Source organism: Corticium candelabrum, chromosome 6, assembly GCF_963422355.1.
Source record: "Corticium candelabrum chromosome 6, ooCorCand1.1, whole genome shotgun sequence".
Taxonomy (NCBI): domain Eukaryota; kingdom Metazoa; phylum Porifera; class Homoscleromorpha; order Homosclerophorida; family Plakinidae; genus Corticium; species Corticium candelabrum.
In genome coordinates this window covers 5746977-5770117 of record NC_085090.1, presented here as the reverse complement: position 1 = coordinate 5770117, position 23141 = coordinate 5746977, and the positions used below count along the sequence as shown (strand labels likewise).

The window sequence follows — 23141 nt, the reverse complement described above, 5'->3', positions numbered from 1 at the left end:
TCCTATTTATTAATATAATATTTCTTATTTTATTGATCTTGTCATCACCCTCTAGGTAGGGTAAGTGGGGTCTTTATCCTCAACTAGACGCCCACCAACCCGGCAGGTAGGTACATGTTTCCACGTAATCCAAATGGCGCTGGTAACTGGCTTATCTATCATTGATTGCGTGCACTACGAGGATTTTGCCAGCTCTAAACAGCATGCCCAGTAGATATCAATGACTACCAGGAAAGCACTGATCCTCATTGCCAACGATCCCCACGCTAAATCACACAAATTTCCCATTGATGGAAACAAGTCTACTCTCACAGACATAGCCAAATAGAGAGTGAGAAAGAAACAACAGACTTGTTTCATTATATTGCTGGAGCCACTTGGGATTGGTTATATTACTTAATTAATATTAATTTATTTATGTTTATTTATTTTTATTTTTATTTATTTATTTTTCTTTATTTTATTTTTATTTTTATTCATTTTTATTTATTTTTACTTATTTTTATTTATTTTTATTTATTTATGTGTGTTTTGGGTTTTTTCTTGTCTGTTTAATTTTTAATTCCGTTTGTTGTTTATTATTTATATATTTATTTATTCATTAGTTATGTTAGTGTGGTTTGTGTATTTAGTTGTCTGCGGCAACCATTAGAAGGCCAACTGTCTAAGTGGACCAACGTAGTCAAAGGATGGCAATCACGATGGTTTTATCTTGACCCAACAGCTAGTGTTTTGTATTACTACACGGTTTGTGTGAATGATGTACATGTGGATTGGTAGTAAGTGCGATTGAAATTATGATGCTTTTGTAGTCGGAGGGTAGAAAACGTGGCTCACCAAGAGGATCTATTATGTTAGACGTATGTTGTTTATTCTTGTGAATAGATAAGCAGAGAGATAGATGAAGACACGGATACAGACAGATATATGAACAGATAGACAGACAAACAGGCAGAGGGATGGACAGACAGATAGATCGATGGACACACAGACTTACGGATGGATTGATGGACAGACAGATGGATGGACAGACAGGCAGACAAACAAACAGACGGATAGACGGACAGATGGATTGATGGACAGACAGACAGACAGATGTATGGACAGACAGATTGAGACAGGACAGACAGACGCATGCATTGATGGACAGACAGGCAAACAGACGGATAGACAGACAGATAAACAGACAGACGGATTGATGGACAGACATATAGACAGACGGATTGATGGACAGACATATAGACAGACGGATGGACAGACACATTGAGACAGAAGACAGACAGGCAGACGGATGGACAGACAGACAGATAGATTGATGGACAGACAGACTTACGGATGGATTGATGGACAGACAGATGGATGGACAGACAGGCAGACGGATAGACAGACAGATGGATCGATGGACAGACAGACAGATTGAGACAGGACAGACAGACAGACGGATGGACAGACAGACAGATAGATCGATGGACAGACAGACGTACGCATTGATGGACAGACAGATGGATGGACAGACAGGCAAACAGACAGATGGATTGATGGACAGACAGACAGACAGATGTATGGACAGACAGATTGAGACAGACAGGCAGACAGACAGACAGATATACAGACAAACGGATCAATGGACATACAGACAGACACACAGACACACAGATGGACAGACAGGTTGAGACAGAAGGACAGACGGATCGATGGACAGATAGACAGACAGATGGATAGACAGATAGACAAACAGACAGACGGATCGATAGACAGACAGCTTGAGACAGAAGGATGGACAGGCAGACGACAGATGGACAGACAGACAAACAGACTGAGACAGACCGGTAAATAGACAAACAGTTAGACAGGCAGATGGGCAGGCAAACAGACAAATTACAAACAAAACACAAATGGACAAACACATAAACAGACTATCACAGTCACATGTACACGCTTGCTTACACACAGTCCAACAGACAGATAGACAAACAACACACAAAGACATGCATTTGTACCCACTTTAGGGTGCTGTTATCGCTCCTTCGGACGACGACTCGCAATCCTTTGCCATCAGTGCTACAAACGGAGAGACCTTCCGATTAAAAGGTAAGAATTGCGATTCTTGTCCAACATGTTGACAAGTTTTATTCATCTTGCAACAGCCGTTGATGCGAAAGAAAGGCAAAGTTGGGTTATGAGGCTACGAAGAGTCATCGAGCAACTCAAACCTCAAATCAACACTCATTCAGCAAAGGTACTCTATATGGTTGATATCAATGCTTCAAGCTTGTGTTGGCATTTCTGTGTGTATCCGAGATGTAACGCGTAAGCATGTCTTGGTGTGCATATGTGTATGTATTGCAGGGTGTGTATGCTTCTGGTGCAACGTCGGTTGGTGGCTTGGCCGGTTGGCAGGACGAGCCTCACATTAGGAAGGCTCATGTTCAAGATAAGGTTTCGCCTGGTACTCTTTTGCGATCGAGATCTGGATCGGGTTCAGGTGTATTCACAAAGCGAGTTTCAGTGTCGACATTTAATACGCAGCGTAACTCGTTTACGAGAACCACTTCGTATCAGGTAGATGCCTTGTTCTTGCTGAAGTAAAAAGAGTATCGAATATATGATGGAGTTGGAGAAATAGTGATTTTGTGATTGTTATGGTATTGTATTGGAGAGATGTGGTGCAAGTTACATACAAACACAGTGTTACACACACACACACACACACACACACACACACACACACACACACACACACACACACACACACACACACACACACACACACACACACACACACACACACACGCATACACACACACACAAACACACACACACACATCGTCCATTCTTGTCACAAACATGTGCGACAATCTGCATTTCACAACAGATTGGTAATCCATTCTGTCGTCCTTAGAATAAGGACGACAAGGAGGGATGCATTACAAAGTAGTCATAATGTTGTACGTTTAGTCAACAAATCTCACAATGTATTGAATGACTGTATTGGAAGGATGCATCTCTAAATACAATAAATCATTTGCATTACAGAACAATTGTTAGCTAGTGCACCAACTCTTGTTGAACTTATAGTTAGAGATTGGTAGTTGAAATAGTTTTTATTGTTTTCACATGTTGTGTTTGCTAGGGTTCTTCAATACAACGTGATCGAAAAGTGTCATTCACTAATGACATTGCTGGTGTTGGCGAAGTACTGCATATCGCTGAAACTCAGTATTTGGCTTTGAAAGAAGCTTTGGATGGTTTTGATGGCACGAATGAGGATAGTATAGATCCTTACAGTGACAAGGTGTCATTGTGTGTGTGTGTGTGTGTGTACGTTTGCTATTATATGACTTCGTATGCATCAAATGTGTGCAGGACTTACTTTGTCTGAAAGCTTTATCACAGGCCACTTTGGGTGCGTTGTCTCACTGTTATGATCTTATGGCCATGCAAAGTCAACAACAAGCTCAACAGGTAAAATGAAGAATGATCATCAGTATTTGGTAATAACAGTTATGCATTGTGTTACAGCTGTCGACTGCTAGAGCTTTGCCACCAGGTAGATTATAGTGTTGTGTCGTGTGTGTGTGTGTGTGTGTGTGTGTGTGTGTGTGTGTGTGTGTGTGTGTGTGTGTGTTTGCCCACTTCATTTTTCATTTATGTTTTCCATTGCAATGTGTAATCGAACTACAATGTTACTCTTGTTTATAGGAGCGACAATTCAGTGGCTTCAAACGGACAGTGGCCCTTCGAGTGCTCCTCCATCACCGACATTGTCAGGCTCAGAAACTCCTCACAGAAGGTCACACATTTAATCAAATAGAACTACACGCACTGCACACCTTTTCATACCTTGAAGCATCTAATTAATTAAGTACCGTATTTCTGGAAAGAACAGCTCTAAGAATCCTGCATGTTTACAGCCGTGGACTCGAATAAATGCCGCCCTTGATTAAACTCCCTACACGATTTACGTGTGTAGCCACGTGGTTCATTGTGCATTCCAAGCACACGCTTGACACACTTTAGAAAGGCATGGCTGAGGCAACTCATGGACTGCAAAACAGATATAGAGGAAACAGTTTTATGAAGCAGCTTTGTTGCATGCTGTCATCTCTATTGAAGCTTCAACTCAGTAGGACACTTTGACAGAGGACACCAACAAACTAGAAGCAAATAGTCAACGAGTAGTTTGACATATGTATGGGTGATTACAGACGGCCGGGAGTTGATCGAAGTGGCTATAGACAATGAGTGCTTTGGTTGAACGTTGAGTGTCTGAATATGGTACTGGGGTTGTACATTAAGTGAGTGAAAGAACGCCACAGGGTCTCACTTTCTCAAATGAAGGAACGCTGCGGCTTTCTTTCCAGGAAATACGGTAGTATGTGTAGGCTGAGATGGTTTACAGATACAGAGTGGAATTTAAGGCTAAATTTTGGTCGGACGTTGTGCTCTAGCAAAAGAGGTTGACTTGACATTTAGATTTTTGGCTTTCATTGTTATTTGATTTCACAAAATTTCTTGTAATTATTGACATCAACATTTAGTTCAATTTCTCTATTTGTTGCATCATATTCACTATTGTATTAACTTGCTATCAAAATATAAACTGTTGCAGTCTTACAGTATTGCCGTATTCCAGGATTACAGTATTGCAGGATTACAGTGTTACAATATTACGTGTTACAGTGTTATGGTATTACAATATTACAATATTACAGTATTATGGTATTACAGTATTGCAGTTTTACAGTATTGCAGTGTTACAGTCTTACAGGATTACAGTCTTACAGTTTTACAATATTGCAGTATGGTCATGTATGCACTTACACATCTTGTGATCATCATCTTGTGATCATCAACACTATAGTTAGATTTGCCTGCTGCTTCCATCAGTTGTCTAGACTTTTGGTTGCTCATTGATTCCCTACCATCTGTGCAATAACTATTACACCTTGACCAACCATGTAGGTACCGTATAAGATGAAGTATTGGCAGGGAATTTATTTTGGCGGATTTTTTAGCAAGCACCAATATAACGTCTGCCGTCAATTTGACCACAGGGATTTGTCGACATCATCACCCACGTGAATCAAGTGTCATGCATGTGCAGGGCTGTGATGATGCGATGTGGCACGGATGAGGTTACAAGATGGTAACCACTGCTTGCTGCCTGTTGTGCCTACCCTGTCAAACAGGGAGGTTAAATATGAGAATGAGGCCATGCAGCCATTGATGAAGTATACGTAGGTGAAGTCATGCGGGTTAAATTCCGTAATCGCAAACTCCTGTATAGAAGCAGCCACTTAAACTACTTAGTGGGTGGGAAATATCGTAAATATCAATTATCCAACAACGATGTCCAACTGCCAAAATTTAATCCGCCAAGGTTTCATCTTATACGGTATGTCCAATCAAAGAAAAATTGTGGTTGGTCATGAACACCAGTTGGTCGGACATTGACCGATGACCAACCGCTATATTCATTCCACTCTGCATACTGTTGTGTATGTTGAATGTTTGTTGGTCACTCCTTTTCTACATTTACGACATTCTACTGCATCTTATTTTAATTATCTTTAACATCACTCGTAATACACTACCATGTTGTAAGCAACATGCCTGCTAGTTGCGATACCGCGTAGACACGAGACAGTGTGGGCTTCAATGGGGCAACGTGCCAGATTGTGAGGGCTTTGTGAACGCTGGGTTAACCAGAGTGGACAGCTCACCCTCTGAGCTGCTCTGACAAGTGGCATGAACCCAACACATTACGACATTCTAATGCATCTTATTTTAATTATCTTTCAAAGTCTAATATGATTTCTAATGTAGTGCTGAACATTCGCCTCAACGGTTTGTTGATCAGTTTGGTAACGAAGCTTTGAATGCGGATCACAATACAGACGACTATTTATATGGAGACAAGAGAGACGAGGATCTCGAAATTGAGTCGGATAAGGAGAGAAAAAGTGTCGTCCTTCAGTTGCTCTCGCAACTGAAATTGGGCATGGATCTGTCAAAGGTCAGCCGGTTGGAATTTGTTGTTTAGGTGTGTTGTGATGGTTTTTTGGTAGGTTGTATTACCGACATTTATTCTTGAGACGAGATCTTTGTTGGAGATGTACGGAGATTTCTTGTCACGTCCAGAGATGTTTGCCAGGTGTGATTGTGTGTGTGTGTGTGTGTGTGTGTGTGTGTGTGTGTGTGTGTGCTTGCATGTGTGCATTGCGTGTGCATGCATGCGTGTGTGCATGTGTGTGTGCGTGCGTGTGTGTGTGTGCATGTGTGTGTGTGTGTGTGCATGTGTGTGTGTGTGTGTGTGTGTGTGTGTGTGTGTGTGTGTGTGTGTGTGTGTGTGTGTGTGTGTGTGTGTGTGTGTGTGTGTTAACAGCGGCCGAATCAAACAATCATTTACACCTTATATTGCTAGTATTTCTTATACTAATTGCAAGTTATAGTGTAACGTCGTGTATGAAAGCCGATCTCAAATAACATCGCAAAATTGAAGACCTCGCGCTGCGTGCAATTAAGCCGGTTGTGTGTAGAAGCCACATGTCTATTCAAGGCACTCAGCATGCATACATGTACATGTGCATGTGCACATGTGTCGGGGAGTGCGTGTAGCGTTTAGTGACACAGACAATGAAGACAAAGAAGACTGTGTTGCTACACGCTCTTGAAACTGGCATCTCATGGTAGTCATCGTAACAAATCGTGCTTTTTAAAATGATATAGTGTTGTCATGTCTATGATATATGTAACTTGTGGCTAAAAAATCTTGCATTTTTAAAGTGGAACATGGTTGTCATGTCTATGCCTTAACGAATCTTGCTTGGTCAAATGCCATATAACCCTGTCTTGAATATAGCCTGAATTCCAATTTGCCTTGTACACAAATAAGCATGGTTGTTATACACGGCATTACAGTATGCTAAGAAATGAGGCATGATTAGAAGTACCGTATTGTCGCAAATAGAAGCCGGGCTCATTTCTGTATAAGTCAAATTGAAATTCAGACTAATATTTAAGTCAGGCTTATATTCAAGACAGGCTTATATGTCATGTGAACCATATAGACATAACAACTATATACCATATTCGCCCATAATAATGCCCATGCCCATATATACGCCCAGGTGGAGCAGGTCAGAACTTTCAGCTCGAAGAAATGCCCATGCCTAAGTATATGCCCGTGCCCAAGTATGCGCCCAGATAAGCATGTGCAGAATAAACAACATTATGTACGTAGACTCATTTTTTGCTACAATTACTAATACTTGTACTGTTGGCAGGCTTTAGTGCGACGACTCTGGTTTGCGTGTGTGGTTAGTTTTTGCATGTATGCTAATGGTGTACGGATACCAGTACATTTGATCTTGCAAATGGATAATTACAGGCGTTTGTGGTATTTCTGTCTTTGAGTGTCTAAATGATGACTGGCCAAACGACAGCATTTTGCAACCATGTATACGCCTAGGATCTGTCACCAAATTAAAGGACCACTGCAGTGCAAAAATCAAAAATTATTTTTTTAGATCTACATATGTCTAGTCTAGCAAAAATAGAATTACATTTTGGCACGCGTTTTGAGAGAATGAGAGCAGTCCTGAGCTACTTCCGCAATACTTTATTGTTTGTATATTATCCAAACTAGACTAAATCCAGACTGACTAGAGTTGTTGCAGCCTACAACACAATGCCCCACCATACTCAAGTATCACAACAATGGATGGGGTACTTCCAATGACGTCAATGTGCTAATCCGCCCCATTCCGGAAATGGAAAATGGAAGTAACTTTCAACTGCTCTCATTCTCTTAGTACATTTGCAAAAAATTTAATTTAATTTTTTCTAAAATATGCATTTGTAGACCTTTTGATCTAGCTTATAAAATAATTTTTGATTTTTGACTGCAGTAGCCGTTTAATGCTCATGCCCTAGTTTACGCCCAGAAAAGGGTTTTTGTATACATTCAGGTCGTTATTACGGGCAAATACAGTATCACTTGAAAAAGCAAGATCTATAGACATTACTACCATGAGATGCCAGTTTCAAGAGCGTCAGGTGCATCTTTGTCATGATTGTTGGTATCATTGAACACTGCAAGCACAGGCCAACACATGTGCATCTTGAACTAAAGATCGGCTTCTAAATGCGATCGGTTTGTATGCAGCACGAAGTCTTTGATTTCGTCTTTTATTCGAGATTGGCCTTTTATTTGCGACAATACGGCAATAATGTATTTAACAGCAGTAACACTGCAAATATTAGCAAACTACGTGCTCCTGGTTGCTCTGCCTTTGTGGTTAAATGTGATTTTTTATAGCATTGCTGATGGTCAAACAGCTGAAGACCGGATGGTGCGGGTTGTGAAGTTTTTTCTAACTTCATTTGGTGCTGGACGGAGAGTTAGTCGTGTGTATCTTTTGCCGTACTTATCCTGTACGTTTCAGTGTTTTCTTGTAGAGTTATGCTGCAAGGAAACCGTACAATCCAATCATAGGAGAGTTCTTCGAGTGCTCGTACAGGGCTGATACGAGTCGACTATCTGTCGAACAGTCGTCTGATGTCACGTCCGCATTAGATTCATCAGATGGGTCAGCAGTTGATGTAAAGTTTACAGCCGAGCAAGTGTCACATCATCCACCCGGTAAGTCAGTGTGTTACGACATTGTGAGGGAATTTTCAGCTTTTGTACACGAGCTTGTTTCCAAACCAAGTCAAGCCAAGCTGAACAAGCCTGTGCCAGAGAACCGAGCGAACTCCCATTCACACGGTGTTCAGAAAAGTGAGGCAGCTCATGTAACGAGTGTGTCTCTTGCTACACACACTTACATACAGTCATGTGTACATTAGAATGCTTGCCGCTACCTTCCCTTGATTATGAACCAGCTACAAACTGCCTGCGTTTTCTCGATGGCATAGCAACAATTGAATGGTGAAATACGTTGGAAAGATTGGTTGTATCGCTAAAGTATGATGCAGCAGGAGAAATTTTGGCTACACAAGTATAACACAAGGGAGAGGGTTTGGGCTATGCGAGACTACAGTACGGCTGTGGTTCGGCTCGGTTACTGTTCACATGGTGAATGGGAGCCAAGCCAATCCGATCCAAACCTTGTTGGCATGGCAGTTTGAGGTGAGCCATTCAAGCTCAGCTCAGCTTGACTAGGCTTGGCTCGCATTCACACAATCTTTCAAAAACGTCCTGACCTATGTGACCCTGTTACAAGTGCTCGTGTGAATGAGCTATTAGACGGACGGGCTTGGCTTTGCAAATGTGTCAATAAGGCATGGCTTGTTTCTGTCATACAAATCATGATAGTGGCTTTAGAAGAGGGAAGGCATGTCTACTGTTTTTGAAAGGTTAGGAAAATGGCAGCGAGTGCTTGTGAGTGTTTCATATTAATATGGAAGTTGGAAGTACGGCTCGAGAAACTAGCATGTAATGTGACATGAACATATTGTGTAGACATTCTTAGCAAAGCAAAAAGGAATGGGAATAAAACTAAAACTACTGTGTATTTTGTTAAACTCTGTCATCTGTTATGCAACTTTGAATTTGTCGTATGCGTTTACTGCAGACAGACAATTGGAATGTGTGACAGTCAGATTTTGTATGAAGTTATGAGAATCTGACAACAGTAAACAACCCTGGACATTTCGCTAATCCGCACAAATGTACTTCCACCCGAAAAGCACATGTCTTTCACGTGTTACACGCGTGACATCATTTGTTCAACATGGAAACCTGTGAACCTACTCCAAAATTGAGGACTCTGTTTTATGTACATCTGATCATTAAATGTGTTGAGCCGTTGTTGACCTAATATTGCTGTATAGTTAATTAATTAATTAAACATTGCTCATTATGTACTTGACTGTCAATGTATGACTGAGTCTCAAGGAGGCCACCACACCATTTCAAGGTTTTATCTAAGGGGTGCATTTCTTTAATCTCCACAAGCTAATCCGGTTGAGCTCTACTGGATTAACCGGAAATATTCCACTGGAATCGGTTTGGTGTGGAATAAGAAACATGCAAGTAGACGTGAGCATGCGCATTGTGTTAGTAGTGCGAAATGGATCAATGTTGTCCCTTTGCATGTCTATTGCCGCATATGCAGCTTCTGTGTTTGTTGTTTAAAGTCACCCATCTGTTGCTACTGACTCCTCCACTTCATTTCCACATGCATGTACTACTTGGCCATGCCTATGTCCACAAACTAATCCACCTCGCTCAACCGGATTCGGTTGTGAAGGTAAAGAAATGCGGTAGAGATCCACAAACTCAACTGGATTGGGTTGTGGAGTTAAAGAAATGCACCTCAGGGTTGCAGCCCAACCGTCACAGGCCACATTGTTTGGCTACGCCTCTTTGGTGTTTGTGGAGATTTTGGTTCGCTTTCTAATACTCTCTCATCAAGAGTTTACAAACATTATTGTTTACGATTTAGATGACCTCAATCTGAAAATGTCTTTAATTTTTACAAGAATCGAGTAAAGCCTACAACATTTGTGATCGTCAGTCAAACATTGCGTTTTCCTGTCAACGCTGAACATACTGTACAAAACTTGAAGGTTGAATGGCGTTCAACCGTCAAAACACCTTCCCAACCATTAATTTGACAGTAAAAACAGTTTTAGCTAGAACTCTGCATTACTTTTATCCAGACTTTCAATTGTCCGGACAACCTGGCGTTTGCCGAAAAAGTCGGGATAATCTGAGTTGTACTGTGTATTGACTGTCATCAGTCAGTTAGTTTGGTTGGTGCTTTTGTATGAACAGTTTGATGTTGTAGAGTGTCGTATTGGTTTACTGGTTGATTGACATGTTTGTTGTTCAGTTTCTGCACTTTACGTCGAGTGTCCTAGTAAAAAAATTCAAATGAATGGCGATGTATGGACAAAGACTAGGTTTCTAGGAATGGCAATCGGTGTTCACTTAGAAGGAGAAGGTTGAGGTTGCGTTTAGAGTTTTGTATGTTTGCTGTTGATGTTGCATTCTGTAGTTTGTATATCGGTGTTGAAGTATGACGAGGAATACAAGTTTACGCTTCCGAGTGCCTTTGCTAGGTGAGGTTGTAGTCGTGTTGTTTTTCATGTTGGCCGGATGATGTTTGTGTGGTTGTGTGTGTGTGTGTGTGTGTGTGTGTGTGTGTGTGTGTGTGTGTGTGTGTGTGTGTGTGTGTGCAGTGTTCTAGCCAGGATATTTTGCCAAACGTCAATAGACGTCATCAAATATAATGACGTCATCAACTGTTTAATGTTGACATATTTGGTGATAACGTAATATTTTACTTTACCTTTCCCTAGTTGTACTACGTAGAGTCTTATGCATGTATAATCATGTAGCTACTGCATGATTGGTAGACCATTCAATACAGTAGCCTCTCCGGACTTGTGGAATAAACCTCATTGAACATAACCTTGTTGAAGATAACACAGATAGAAATATTATACACTAGATTATTACAATGACAAGTTGACGTAATTAACTTAAAACTGGGATTGTGAGCTGAGCTTTACAAGAGTAAGTTGCACATATATGTTGGCTACTGTGCCCTCAAACTTAGGAAATGAATAGTGTATTTAATGAATAGTATAGGGATGCTACTACGCCTTCTGGCCATTTATCCTTCTTTTGACCATAACTAGCTAATAATATGCAACGATTTTTTAGTAATATTTTAGCGTAATCATGTGTAAAATCCATACAAAAGCTCTGACAATTTTTAGCTGCAATTGTGCTCTGTGAGAGAGGATCACTATGTTTTTGTAACCATAATGATTTAGGGAATTGATACATCCAGTTGAGTGGTTATGCTGTAAAGAGATCTGCAAAGGTGTACCTACTAAACATGAAGATAAACAGTACCTAGTACAACACCTACTGCAACAACAAAATGACCACGCCCGAAGAATTTAGATGTCATGAGATTGTTCTAGAGGAATGTTGGGACCATCAAGACCAAGAAGTAAATGGCTCTAAATCCACAATGGATCTTGAAGGAAGACATTCCACACTATGTATGGTAGGTAGGCTGTTCCATTTTGTTCCCAACGGTCAATAATTGCTGTTTTCTCCTTCCCAAACGTGTCTTTCTTGTCCCAACTGTCAAAATGGCGGTACTGGCGAGAACACTGTGTGTGTGTGTGTGTGTGTGTGTGTGTGTGTGTGTGTGTGTGTGCATCTGTTTGTCTGTTTTTTCTGTTTCTGTCTGATTGTTTGTTTGTTTGTTTGGCTGTGTGTGTGTGTGTGTGTCTGTCTGTCTGTCTGTCTGTCTGTCTGTCGGTTTGTTTGTCTCTCTGTCTGTCTGTGTTTGTATTTGTCTTTATGTTTGTATTTACATAGTCAACATTTCAATTCATTGTATGTATCAGGTCAATTCTGACTGTCCCGTGGATAGAATTAGGAGGTCGTGTCAATATCATTTGTGAAAAAACTGGATATCAGTCATCAATAACATTTCACACTAAGGTATGTTAATTAAGCACAAGGTTGTTGACTGTCAGCTTACACCCATGTGTTATGTCAGCCACTCTATGGAGGCAAACCACACAAGATTTCTGGAGAAATCAGGTGATCTCATATGGCAAATATACCTCACTGCTTGTAATGTGTATTGAGACTATGTCTTTTTGAGGCTCCAAAATTAATCTTGAATTTTTTGTAAATCATATTTTTTGAGGTCTTGATGTGAGCCCTTAGTCATTTTTTTATTTAATTATTTTACATCCAGTGACAAGATCTTGTCATCTCTGAACACTACTCAGCACTAATACTGCAGCAAAATTTTTCTGCCAGTTGACTCTACAGAAGTAGTGTGTCACACCTGAAGTGGTACTGGCATTTCAATTTGAAAGTGGAAGCCGTAGTTGAGCAGTGAAGTCGCTCGCTTCTTCACCGGGTTGTCATCTTGAGCTACGGAGTTTGATCTAACAGCCATTTTTGACATTGTTTTGTGAGCATGTGCAAAGGCAAAAGCATTGACATGTTGCAATTTTTGAGGCGCAAAAATGTACTTTTATTATTCAGCTATGAGCCTATAAGAATAGGGACTTTGTAAAAAGTCACGGGACTTGGCGAGTAGCGTACTCTAAACGTATAGGGCTGAACCGACTTCCGGTCTGGGGACTATGTGGCTAGCTGGCTGGCTGGCTATGTCTGCCACGCTGCAGGAATGTGCCACGCCTTCTTTGTGTGGCCCAATCACTAAACATTAATTCCTTTATGTCGTATGTGGCAACCAAAGACAATGGACAAACATTCCACCGTAGACGCGAAACTTCCTTGAGAGAGTTTTTTCACCAGAACAGTGTAATTCATGTTTGCGACTGCTAGGACCTGTCGGACATAAACAACAGAACTCACCTGTCTGCAACTGCTGACCCAAAATCGATCGCTTTCTTGGTTTTACGATATTTATACGGGAATCTAACATTACGTAAGGAGAGATTTTATGTCCCGTATATGAAGACTCTACTTACGACTACAGACTATTTACGGACTTTGAGGTCACGCGAAACGACAGTTGCTATGTAGGATTTTAAATACATTTTACAAGTAGCACGTCTAGAAAGAAATTAGCTTGTATATTCGTAATTCTTCGTGACAATTACTTCTCGTAGCGTACGTGATGTTCAGTACTTTGAAGGCTCATAGCTGTAGAAGCGACGGTGTAAGCACAGCTTCAATTACTAGTTCTATAATTTTTAAGGTAAAATTTTTAAGAGAATATTACTGAAAAACATTGGAAACAGTACATCTGTTGTTTCTTAATTAACAAGTAAGAATATATTTCAGATTTATAAAGATATTATTTGAAATTAACTTGTCTGCGTTTGTGTGTGTGTGTGTGTGTGTGTGTGTGTGTGTGTGTGTGTGTGTGTGTGTGTGTGTGTGTGTGCATGTATATTTGTATGAGTCCTTGTTTGCAATTATATCACATTACAAACTAAATCAAATGAAAGTACCAATTTTGCAGCATCCAGGCATTGATATGGTTTTCTTTAAAATTGATGCTATAGCATAGACCAACTTCCAAAAAATCATTATAATGCTATTGCATTCGGGTGATAACGTTCTGCACATGAACCAATTAGATCAAATGCTGATCAGCAAAATAGGGTCACTTGGACACACTCAGTTGGTACTTTATTGTCATCATTTGGAGTTTAGTGTCATTAGTGTGTGACAACGTTAGTCATAAATCAGTGGCAGACAGACAGCAGGATTAGTAAAAGAGATAATTGCTTGATCTAGCAGAGGAGGCATTCATGCAAAGTTTTTACGTGTACTTGTGTTTGTTATGTCTTGTGCCTTATATTTGGGTAATACTGATGTGTGCTGTTATTGCCATGATCGTGTTTATTCTTTAGTCATATTTCGTCTCAGACTCCTCTGTACAAGATTACTGGAGAATGGAATGACAAAATTACAATGGCGTTTGACGGAAAGGTCAGTCACTTACTACTTAGTTAGTTTCAATTACGTAAACATGGCTCTTCTAATCTTCTACACTCACATGTAAACACCAGCCAATCACTTATACGGTCCTATTTTGCATATAGTTGTCTATGATCGTTTATGGTTTACAGAAGACTCGTAGCTATGAAAGCAAGGGTGTAAGCACAGCCTCAGTTGCTATGAGAAGCACAGCCTCAGTTGCTATGAGTTAACAACACTCGTAATCCACTACTGTGTTGTAAGCAACATGCCTGCTAGTTGTGATACCGAGTAGACACGAGACAGTGTGGGTTTCAATGGGGCAACGTGCCAGGTTGTGAGGGATTTGTGAACAATGGGTTAACCAGAGTGGTCAGCTCACACTCTGAGCTCTGACAAGTGGTGTGAACTTAAGAGGTCGCTCAGGGTGACGTTGGAGGATCAACACGTGTTAGAACCACCGTTTACTCAAGCCCAAGAGGTCAGTCAAGCTGACGTTGGAGACTTTCTCACTCCACTTAGCCCAAGAGGTCAGTGGAGTTGACATTGGAGGCTCAACACACCAGGCTCAACAGACCATTACAGAACCCATTCCGTTTAATGACGTACATGAGACAACTGGCTTGTGCCGAAGATGTTAGTCACGTTGACGTCGCAACCTGAGTGGAGGTACACTCGTAATGTTGGGCCAAGACTGGCCTGAACAAGGCGCCTGCCCTGGCACGCTACCTGATATATATTTCATACAACCTCCCTAAAACATGGGCGGGAGGGAGGGATATCAAGAAAGCTACCAGCTACACAATGCTAACTGAGCAGTGCAACGTTCTCACAGTCATCTGTATCTATACTTAGTTCAACTGCTAGCTATTATTAACATTGCAAATGTTCAGCTAACCTCTGTAATCTTCTACTCCTATGTTAACCTACGTTTACTATGTAAACTAACCATTTGTGTTAACCTGAGGCATGCATACACTAGGGTTGCAGTAGTGTGTCAGTGGACAGACTGCGGGCACATGGCCGGCTCTACAACTAACACATGTGGGTGGTATTATCTGCTCCGCGTACAGGTCCAGAGCATAGGCCCACTGTTACAGTATGGTTATGTGCTATTTGTAGCATCATTACTTTTAGTTATCATTAACTAGAATTCATTGACTAATTCATTAATTTAATTAGTTAATTAATTAACAAGATAGTGGTAGTTATTAGTAGTAGTAGTAGTAGTACCTCTGCCCAAGAGGTCATGTTTTCATTGGCATTTGTTTGTTTGTTTGTTTGTTTGTTTGTTTGTTTGTTTTTGAGCAGGATTACCAAAACTTGTGTGGATGGATTTTATTAAGCTTTGTCAGGATAATACAACTTTGATAGATGAACAATCGATTAGCTTGGGGATTACGCCTGATCTGGGGCATCCTTTCAAGGGGTTGGCTCCTTGAAACCTTTTGTGAGATGACTCTCAGTTTCACTTCTGCATATGCATCCATACCACCTCCATGCAATTATTGATATTGATAGAGAAAGGATGTCATTTAAACACTATGTGTGAACACAAAAGCCCTTAAAATAGTTGTCATGGGATGATTAATTAATAATGTCATTATGAGGAATCTGGCAAAAATTTGCACTCTCCAAGTGCTGTCTAGTTGTTATTACTATCAGTCCACTCCAAGAAATACAGTATATTAGTTTCTGGTCACTGCCTTTCTGATTTTTGTATGTCTCAGATCAAGAAAAATTATTGTTATTATCAATTTATGCACACCCAGTCACTACAGTCACTGACTACTGTCTTATGTGGTTAGAGTAGAGAGCCACAAGACTAAAGAAAAGGTGAAGAAGTATGGGCAATAGCAAAAACTTTACTTCATTATTGCCATACTTGTTGTGTTGGTTTGTCTATAGACAAGTAGATAGATAGATTATTTATTAGATATATCCAATTATCTTGTACAATGACATTTGATAGATACGGCAAACTACATAAAATGTCAACTAAACTCAAACCTAAACTCTAACTTAAGAAACTAATGTGGGCGTGCCTGGACACGCCTGAATTCATCATCTAAAATGGAACCACCTTGAACAATGTTCAGTTTCTTCATTATCACACGAGCATTTAGTTTCTGCAGTGTCACGGAAAACCGACGTCTCCAGTAGGTCTTGAAGTCAGCAGAATTGTTCTTTCCTTCTTTATCTTTGGACTTGAGCGATAAAGTGTTCAGCAGACGCTCAGCGGAAACTCCCCAGGTGCCAAAGTGCTCAAACACTACAGGTATGCATTTTGGTGCACTGTGTCCTGGAAGAATCTCGTCATATTTAGCATTTTTCATTTCTTCTCTTTTCTTTACAGCAAATCCACTCAGTTTGGCGCAATTTTTGACGACCTCTTTACTCCAGGGATGGGCAAGTGAAATATCCATCTCCTGATCAGATAGATAGATAGATTTATACAGGTAGCCCTATCAGCCTAAGGCTGGTCTTCCTAATGGGCCTGTCATAACAGAATATACAGTATCTTTGGTACAGATATGAAAACAGTGAAGTGAAATCATGTTAATAGATTTGAAATGGGCCAAAATGCTGCATGTTTTGTCTTCAGAGTTCATACCATTGAAATATATTTGGTGGGCATAGCATAGTGATGATGCAAGTCATGCTTGCGTAGGAATTACTGTATGTACCATTGGGTAGGAATACTTAATCTCTACAGTAACTTTAAGGATCTCTACTAGATGAATCTACTGTCTAGATGATAGCAAACTTTCAATCAATTTTAGCTCAACTCTGTTGCCCAGCTAGAAGATACTCCAAATGAGTAATGCTTTGTATCTTTCATTTGAAGCAACACTCGACTGAGGTCCACATATTACAAGTAATAACCGCCCGCATTGAGTGACCTTATGGGCAATCTAAGCTCTCTTTGCCGAGATTTGTGCTCTCTGAGTGCATGCTGTCTAGTTATTAATATATTACTAATATATTTTGAGATTGTTTGATCAGTTGGATTTAAATTTGTGTTAGGATCCAATTCTACTAAATGCTGCAGCACCTACTGTTAGACCATCCGTTCGACCGGTGCATGAGCAAGGAGAACTAGAATCACGACGGTAAACTAGTGTTTGTGTTGTCACTTGTGTAGTCAACTGTGGTGTTCATTACAACTCTGCAGAATCTTCTTACAGAGTGACCTTGTGTGTTGCATAGGCTGTGGAGACATGTCACTGTAGCTCTGAAGATGGGAGACATCCAGAAAGCGACTGACGAGAAGAAAGCTGTGAGTTTACATAGGACACATAGATAGTGACTGTGTATAATTAATTAATGGAATGGTTAATAATACATTGAATAACAAATTAGTCTTGCTAGAATGTATTCATGGAAGTTGTTAGGATTTCGGATGTGTGTGTGTGTGTGTGTGCACGTGTTTGTATGTGTGTGTGTGTGTGTGTGTGTGTGTGTGTGTGCATGTGTGTGTGTGTGTGTGTGTGTGTGTGTGTGTGTGTGTGTGTGTGTGTGCGTGTGTGTGTGTGTGTGTGTGTGTGTGTGTGTGTGTGTCGACTCAGGAGTTAGATGAGTACCTGGTCTTTGACGGGGGTGGCAAAGGGCTCCGACTGTGACAAAGTCCATCAGCCACTAGGGCCCGGGTGAGACTTCGGGTGCCCACACCACAGTTGGCGTCGCAATCGGTGCTTTTGTGAGCACCTGGCCAGGCTCAAGGAGATTTCTTAGCACGGCCCATAGCTCCTACTTAGAGCACAGTAACCCAGCCATCTGGCTGGGGGCATTACTGTTTAATGGCAGCTCCTTATCCATTTGCCATTTGTGTGTGTGCGTGCGTGCATGTGTGTGTGTGTGTGTGTGTGTGTGTGTGTGTGTGCACGTGTGTGTGTGTGTGTGTGTGTGTGCGTGTGTGTGTGTGTGTGTGTGTGTGTGTGTGTGTGTGTGTGTGTCGACTCAGGAGTACAAGTGAGTACCTGGTCTTTGACTGGGGTGGCAAAGGCCTCCGACTGTGAAAAAGTCCATCAGCCACTGGGGTCCGGGGTGGGATTTCGGTTGCCCACACCACAGTTGGCGTCGCAGTCAGTGCTCCTGTGAGCACCTGGCCAGGCTCAAGGAGATTGCTTAGCACCCCCCCCCCCCCCCATACCTCCTACTTAAGTGCACAGGAACCCAGCCATCTGGCTGGGGACATTACCGTTTAACAGCAGCTCCTTATCCATTTGCCATTTGCTATTTGTGTGTGTCTGTCAGTGCGCACGTGTGTGTGTCTGTGTGCGTGTGTGTGTGTGTGTGTGTCAGTGCATGTGTATTTCACCTTGTGTACTGTATGTATTATCTGTAATGTTGTCTCCAGCTTGAAGATGGCCAGAGGTTTGAAGCAAAGGAAAGACAGTCTAAAGGAATAGATTACCGACCTAAGGTAGGTAAATTAACATCATGTTACCACAACTTGTAATTGATACATTATCTACTGATAATAGCTACAGACAATTGACTGTATGAGTGACTTACTGTATTTTGTGTGTTTGGTTTATGTGGCCATTTTGTGTAGCTATTTCATCAAAGTAACCAGAGATGGCTGTATAACAATCCTCTCAGTGGACGTTGATTAAGGATGAGACTTATAATTTTTGTAAATTTCATGTTGCCCTGTTTTAATAATATTTGGTGACACTTGCACACTGCTTGTATTGTTTTGCTAATGTTCTATACCGGTTGAGGCATATGTCGCTTGCTTGTGATTATAATGATTTGCATGTTTGTGTACACACACACACACACACACACACACACACACACACACACACACACACACACACACACACACACACACACACACACACACACACACACACAGCTTCAGTTAATTAATAACTTTAATACGCATCCATTTCATCATTATATTTCAACAACCACAGTACATGTATGTACAATGTCTATATCTAAACAATCCACTCAGGTAGTTACTAGCGACAGCACAAATTCAGAATTCAAATTAATTTACAGTATTTCATATACCAAGTTGTCGGTTCGGTCATCAGTATGGAGGAGGATAACCCGGTGGACCGGCTGGAGGATAGGCACCCTACAGCACAGCACAAGAATAGCAATTTATTACATAGAATTCAAGTTTTCTATTTGCCATTCTGACAGTTTCTTTTGTTTATTCAAAAAAGTTTGTACATAAATTTTTATCAAAATTTTATATTGTTTATATCAATACTCAAACATATTAAGACTGGCCTGCTCTCTTTATCGTATTTATGTAGGAAGTTTGTTGTCTGGTGAATTGAAATACCTTTAAGTTGAGAGTTGAAACACACTACAAGCTACAGTACAGTATACTTCAATTGCTGCTTGCCTCTTTGGCTGTCTGTATATGGTATGCATACAATAGGAGATGGTAGCTGGTCTGTCATTCATGTTTGATATTAATTTCAGAAGACATGGATGACGTGCTGTTGTATGTATGTCTGAGTTGTGTCTTGGTAATATTTTTCTCTACTAGGTATGGTAGGTAGTTTCTGTTTGATGACGTCTGGCTGAGAAAGGATTGGTGATGATTGAATAGAACAATAGACACACACACATGCGCGCGTGCGTGCGCATGCACACACACACACACACACACACACACACACACACACACACACACACACACAAGCAAGGTTCTAAACAATGTTGTAAATAATGAAAGTTGAAAGCATCATTTGTCTATGCACTGCAGTTCAGCCACGGTGTCCATGTGCAAGCATTTGTTTCAAGTATAATAATCAACATGATTTGACATTACGACCGTCATCAACTGCTTACCGCTGTTGGCATGCCATGTCCTGTGGCCACCCCACCGAATGGGGTTCCCATCATTTGACTTCCCAGTCCCTAACAAGTACAATGTACACACCACATCTACAATAGATATCTCAACCTTCTCACAGTGCCCACTGTGTGACCTCCAAGATAGCCAGACTGTGAAGGAGGAAATGCTCCTCCTGGAGGATATCCTTCTCCTCCTCGTGGAGGGTAAGCTCCAGACTGTCCGCTAGGATGATATGCACCTTGTTGCTGTGGAGGATATGCTGCGGAGCCTCCATGATAATGAGCTCCTGGTGCGGACATTGGGTACGCTCCGTCTTGTGCAGTAGGTGGATAAGCTCCTCCTTGTTGAGCTGCTGCATAAGCTCCTGCTTGTGTTGTGTGTGATGGATACATGTATGTAGGTGGAGGATAAGCGCTTGAGTAAGGCTCAGATGTTTGTGGCAGATATCCTGATGGATACGCAGCAGCTACTTGGGGTGGGTATCCTGTTGAGCTGCTCGGGTAACTGTTTTGTGTGGGTTGCAGGTATGCCGGTGGAGCTGGTGAGTATCCTCCCATTGACAGTCCACTCGCATCCGCACCAGCGACCATATGTTGGTTCTACATACAATGACGTATTATAGAGATCTAAAATGCTTGTGTAATAGTCATGCTGGTATCTGTAGGGATAGATAGAACATATAATGAGAAACACATTAACGTTATGTTTACACTACAGTAATTTTAATTAATTGAGTGAATTAGTTATGTCAACAAGGTAACAATATCGATAGCCATGCTTCATATGTAGCTGTTTACTGGATGTTGCGTACTGTTGTTGTATTGTCACTTACCTGTGTGAGAACTTGCTGAGCCCTTTGTCTGTCGGATGGGAATGAAAAACTTTCCAAAATCACGAACTGGTTGGCTGGATCAATGACATGCCTATAAGTGTAATAATCAACATTCAGACAATACGTAGTATGTAACTTCAACATTTTTTCAGATTTTATCAGAAATCGTGGTACAGTGTATAGTGACAGTAAGAAAGGTATTTGAACTGTTGTACCTGCGCATGCATTAAGAGCTGCAACAGTGGGTGATAAAGACATAACAGCCACGACAACATGTAACCAACAAGAAAGTTTCCTTACAATGCACAGAGAGGAGGAGGTATCAGTGGACACACACACACACACACACACACACACACACACACACACACACACACACACACACACACACACACACACACACGTGCACTTGCGTAAATGGTTATCAACAATTGTGAATGCATTTGTTACTAAAATAGCATCAGAGACAAGCTGTGTGTCCACTCTAACTTAAATCTCTATACATACTGTCTTTGTGTTCTCATAACATGTTTGTCTAACGAAGAAACATTTGCATTGACTGTATGGGCATACTCAGCAGGAAGCTTGGACTAGCCTCGTACCAGACCCTCTTGTGATGTCGAATTGTACGGGAACCGGGCACGACGACACGAGAGGATCTGGTACGAGGCTAGCTTGGACAAAAAGCAAATGGTTGTGAAATATTAATATCGACTACCTTGATAGTATCTCTAGTGCTTGTACTTTGTCATTTGAGAAAGGCATATTGTTAATAATGAATTTGATTTCCATTGATGTTAAGCCAACTATTCTCTACATACAGGAAAACGATATCAAGGATCAGTCTATTTGTAGGAACTGAGCAAGATTAAGATGGTCATAACAAACGTGTTGAATGCTTTGAAGAACTTTCAGTTGATTGCTCGAGTGAGGAAAATGTCTCAGCAGTTGAGCAAGCTACAAAATAAAATAGGTATTGCAGTATATGCTGTCAGCAAGATTAAGACATGAACAGAAAAATAAACTTTATGTTTGATGTGTGTAATAAAATTCCTAAAAGTTGTTAAAATTGTAACACAGATATGTGAGTAACTTTTTAATACATGTTAATGCAAACATTTGTATGATGACATTATATTGGTGGAGAACACCGACACATTGGTGTATGTACATGTGAGCAAGACGGTGGACTGAATACACAGAAGATGGACAAACAGGTAAACAAGGCAAATAGATAGACAGACAGACAGACAGACAAGTTGGATACTCAGCTGACATTCTATGAATTTTGACAAATAGACACACAGATGGACAGGTAAACAGACAGACAGGCATGCAGTTAGATATTGGATAATTGTTAGAAGTATGTTTCAATTAAATAACAGACAAGTAGACAGACAGACAGACAGGCAGTCACACGGACGGACAGACAGACAGACACACAAACATAGTCACACAAACAAACAGACAGACAGTCACACAAACAGACAGACACCAAGACAGACAATCACACAGACAGACAGACAAACAAACAGACAGACAGTCACACAAACAGACAGACAATCACACAAACAGACAGACAGACACACAAACAGACCGACACAAAGACTGACAGTCACACAGACGGACAGACAAAAAGACGGTGAGTTGTTATGTTCAATTCCATAACAGTGAGACGGACAAACACAAAACAAACAGACAGACATGCAAACAAACAGCAACTCTACACACCTACCAAGATTCTTACATACAAAAAACTACACAAGTAATCAACTAGACACGAGTCTCCATCTCTCGTGACGTGAAGTCTACGACAGCAAAGCTACGCATTTACCTGAGATCCTGAGAAGTTTCCACCAACAAAATTGATGACAGCAAGTTTTCCATCAGCAAACCCGGTCTGAACGCGCACAACAATAAGACACACATTTAAAACCGTCTGAAAGTGCCTAAAACCTGCTGCAATCGCTGCTCGAGCTGCGAGAAAGTGAACGAGTCCATAGCAGGAAGCGACTGCGCGGCACGTGCGTGGAGGT

At 41.0% G+C, this 23141-nt stretch overlaps 2 protein-coding genes across 2 annotated transcripts in view; one reads left to right on the top strand and one right to left on the bottom strand.

Annotated features, from left to right (window-relative positions):
* Nucleotides 1–19132, top strand: part of LOC134181081 (oxysterol-binding protein-related protein 9-like) — a 20348-nt gene extending 1216 nt beyond the window's left edge. The window contains exons 3-24 of the mRNA XM_062648284.1: nt 633–747; nt 813–860; nt 2010–2091; nt 2148–2239; nt 2350–2562; nt 3134–3295; nt 3367–3465; nt 3523–3550; nt 3703–3793; nt 5830–6019; nt 6072–6157; nt 8324–8405; nt 8464–8647; nt 10845–10955; nt 11010–11073; nt 12382–12478; nt 12537–12580; nt 14380–14458; nt 17474–17559; nt 17657–17726; nt 18807–18872; nt 19005–19132. Of these exons, the coding sequence (XP_062504268.1) occupies nt 633–747; nt 813–860; nt 2010–2091; nt 2148–2239; nt 2350–2562; nt 3134–3295; nt 3367–3465; nt 3523–3550; nt 3703–3793; nt 5830–6019; nt 6072–6157; nt 8324–8405; nt 8464–8647; nt 10845–10955; nt 11010–11073; nt 12382–12478; nt 12537–12580; nt 14380–14458; nt 17474–17559; nt 17657–17726; nt 18807–18872; nt 19005–19061 (2146 nt within the window). The 3' untranslated portion in view covers nt 19062–19132. The remainder of the gene's footprint in view (nt 1–632; nt 748–812; nt 861–2009; nt 2092–2147; nt 2240–2349; nt 2563–3133; nt 3296–3366; nt 3466–3522; nt 3551–3702; nt 3794–5829; nt 6020–6071; nt 6158–8323; nt 8406–8463; nt 8648–10844; nt 10956–11009; nt 11074–12381; nt 12479–12536; nt 12581–14379; nt 14459–17473; nt 17560–17656; nt 17727–18806; nt 18873–19004) is intronic.
* A 207-nt stretch (nt 19133–19339) lies between these two features.
* On the bottom strand, nt 19340–23134 carry LOC134181146 (calcium-binding protein P-like). The gene is made up of 8 exons (XM_062648359.1): nt 23062–23134; nt 22940–23005; nt 21994–22062; nt 21824–21918; nt 21106–21196; nt 20390–20872; nt 20267–20335; nt 19340–19538 (listed from the first exon to the last, which is right to left on the bottom strand). The coding sequence occupies exons 1-8, from the start codon at nt 23104–23106 to the stop codon at nt 19491–19493; spliced, it is 966 nt and encodes a 321-aa protein (XP_062504343.1). The 5' UTR covers nt 23107–23134; the 3' UTR covers nt 19340–19490.
* Nucleotides 23135–23141: the final 7 nt, after the last annotated feature.

Coding starts and splice junctions, on each gene's coding strand:
- LOC134181146 (XM_062648359.1), bottom strand. CDS start 23,106: ATGGACTCGTTCACTTTCTCGCAGCTCGAGCAGCGATTGCAGCAG. Junction 21,197..21,823: donor GCACTAGAGATACTATCAAG/GTAGTCGATATT, acceptor TTACACTTATAG/GCATGTCATTGATCCAGCCA. Junction 20,873..21,105: donor CTCAGCAAGTTCTCACACAG/GTAAGTGACAAT, acceptor CATTGTATGTAG/AACCAACATATGGTCGCTGG.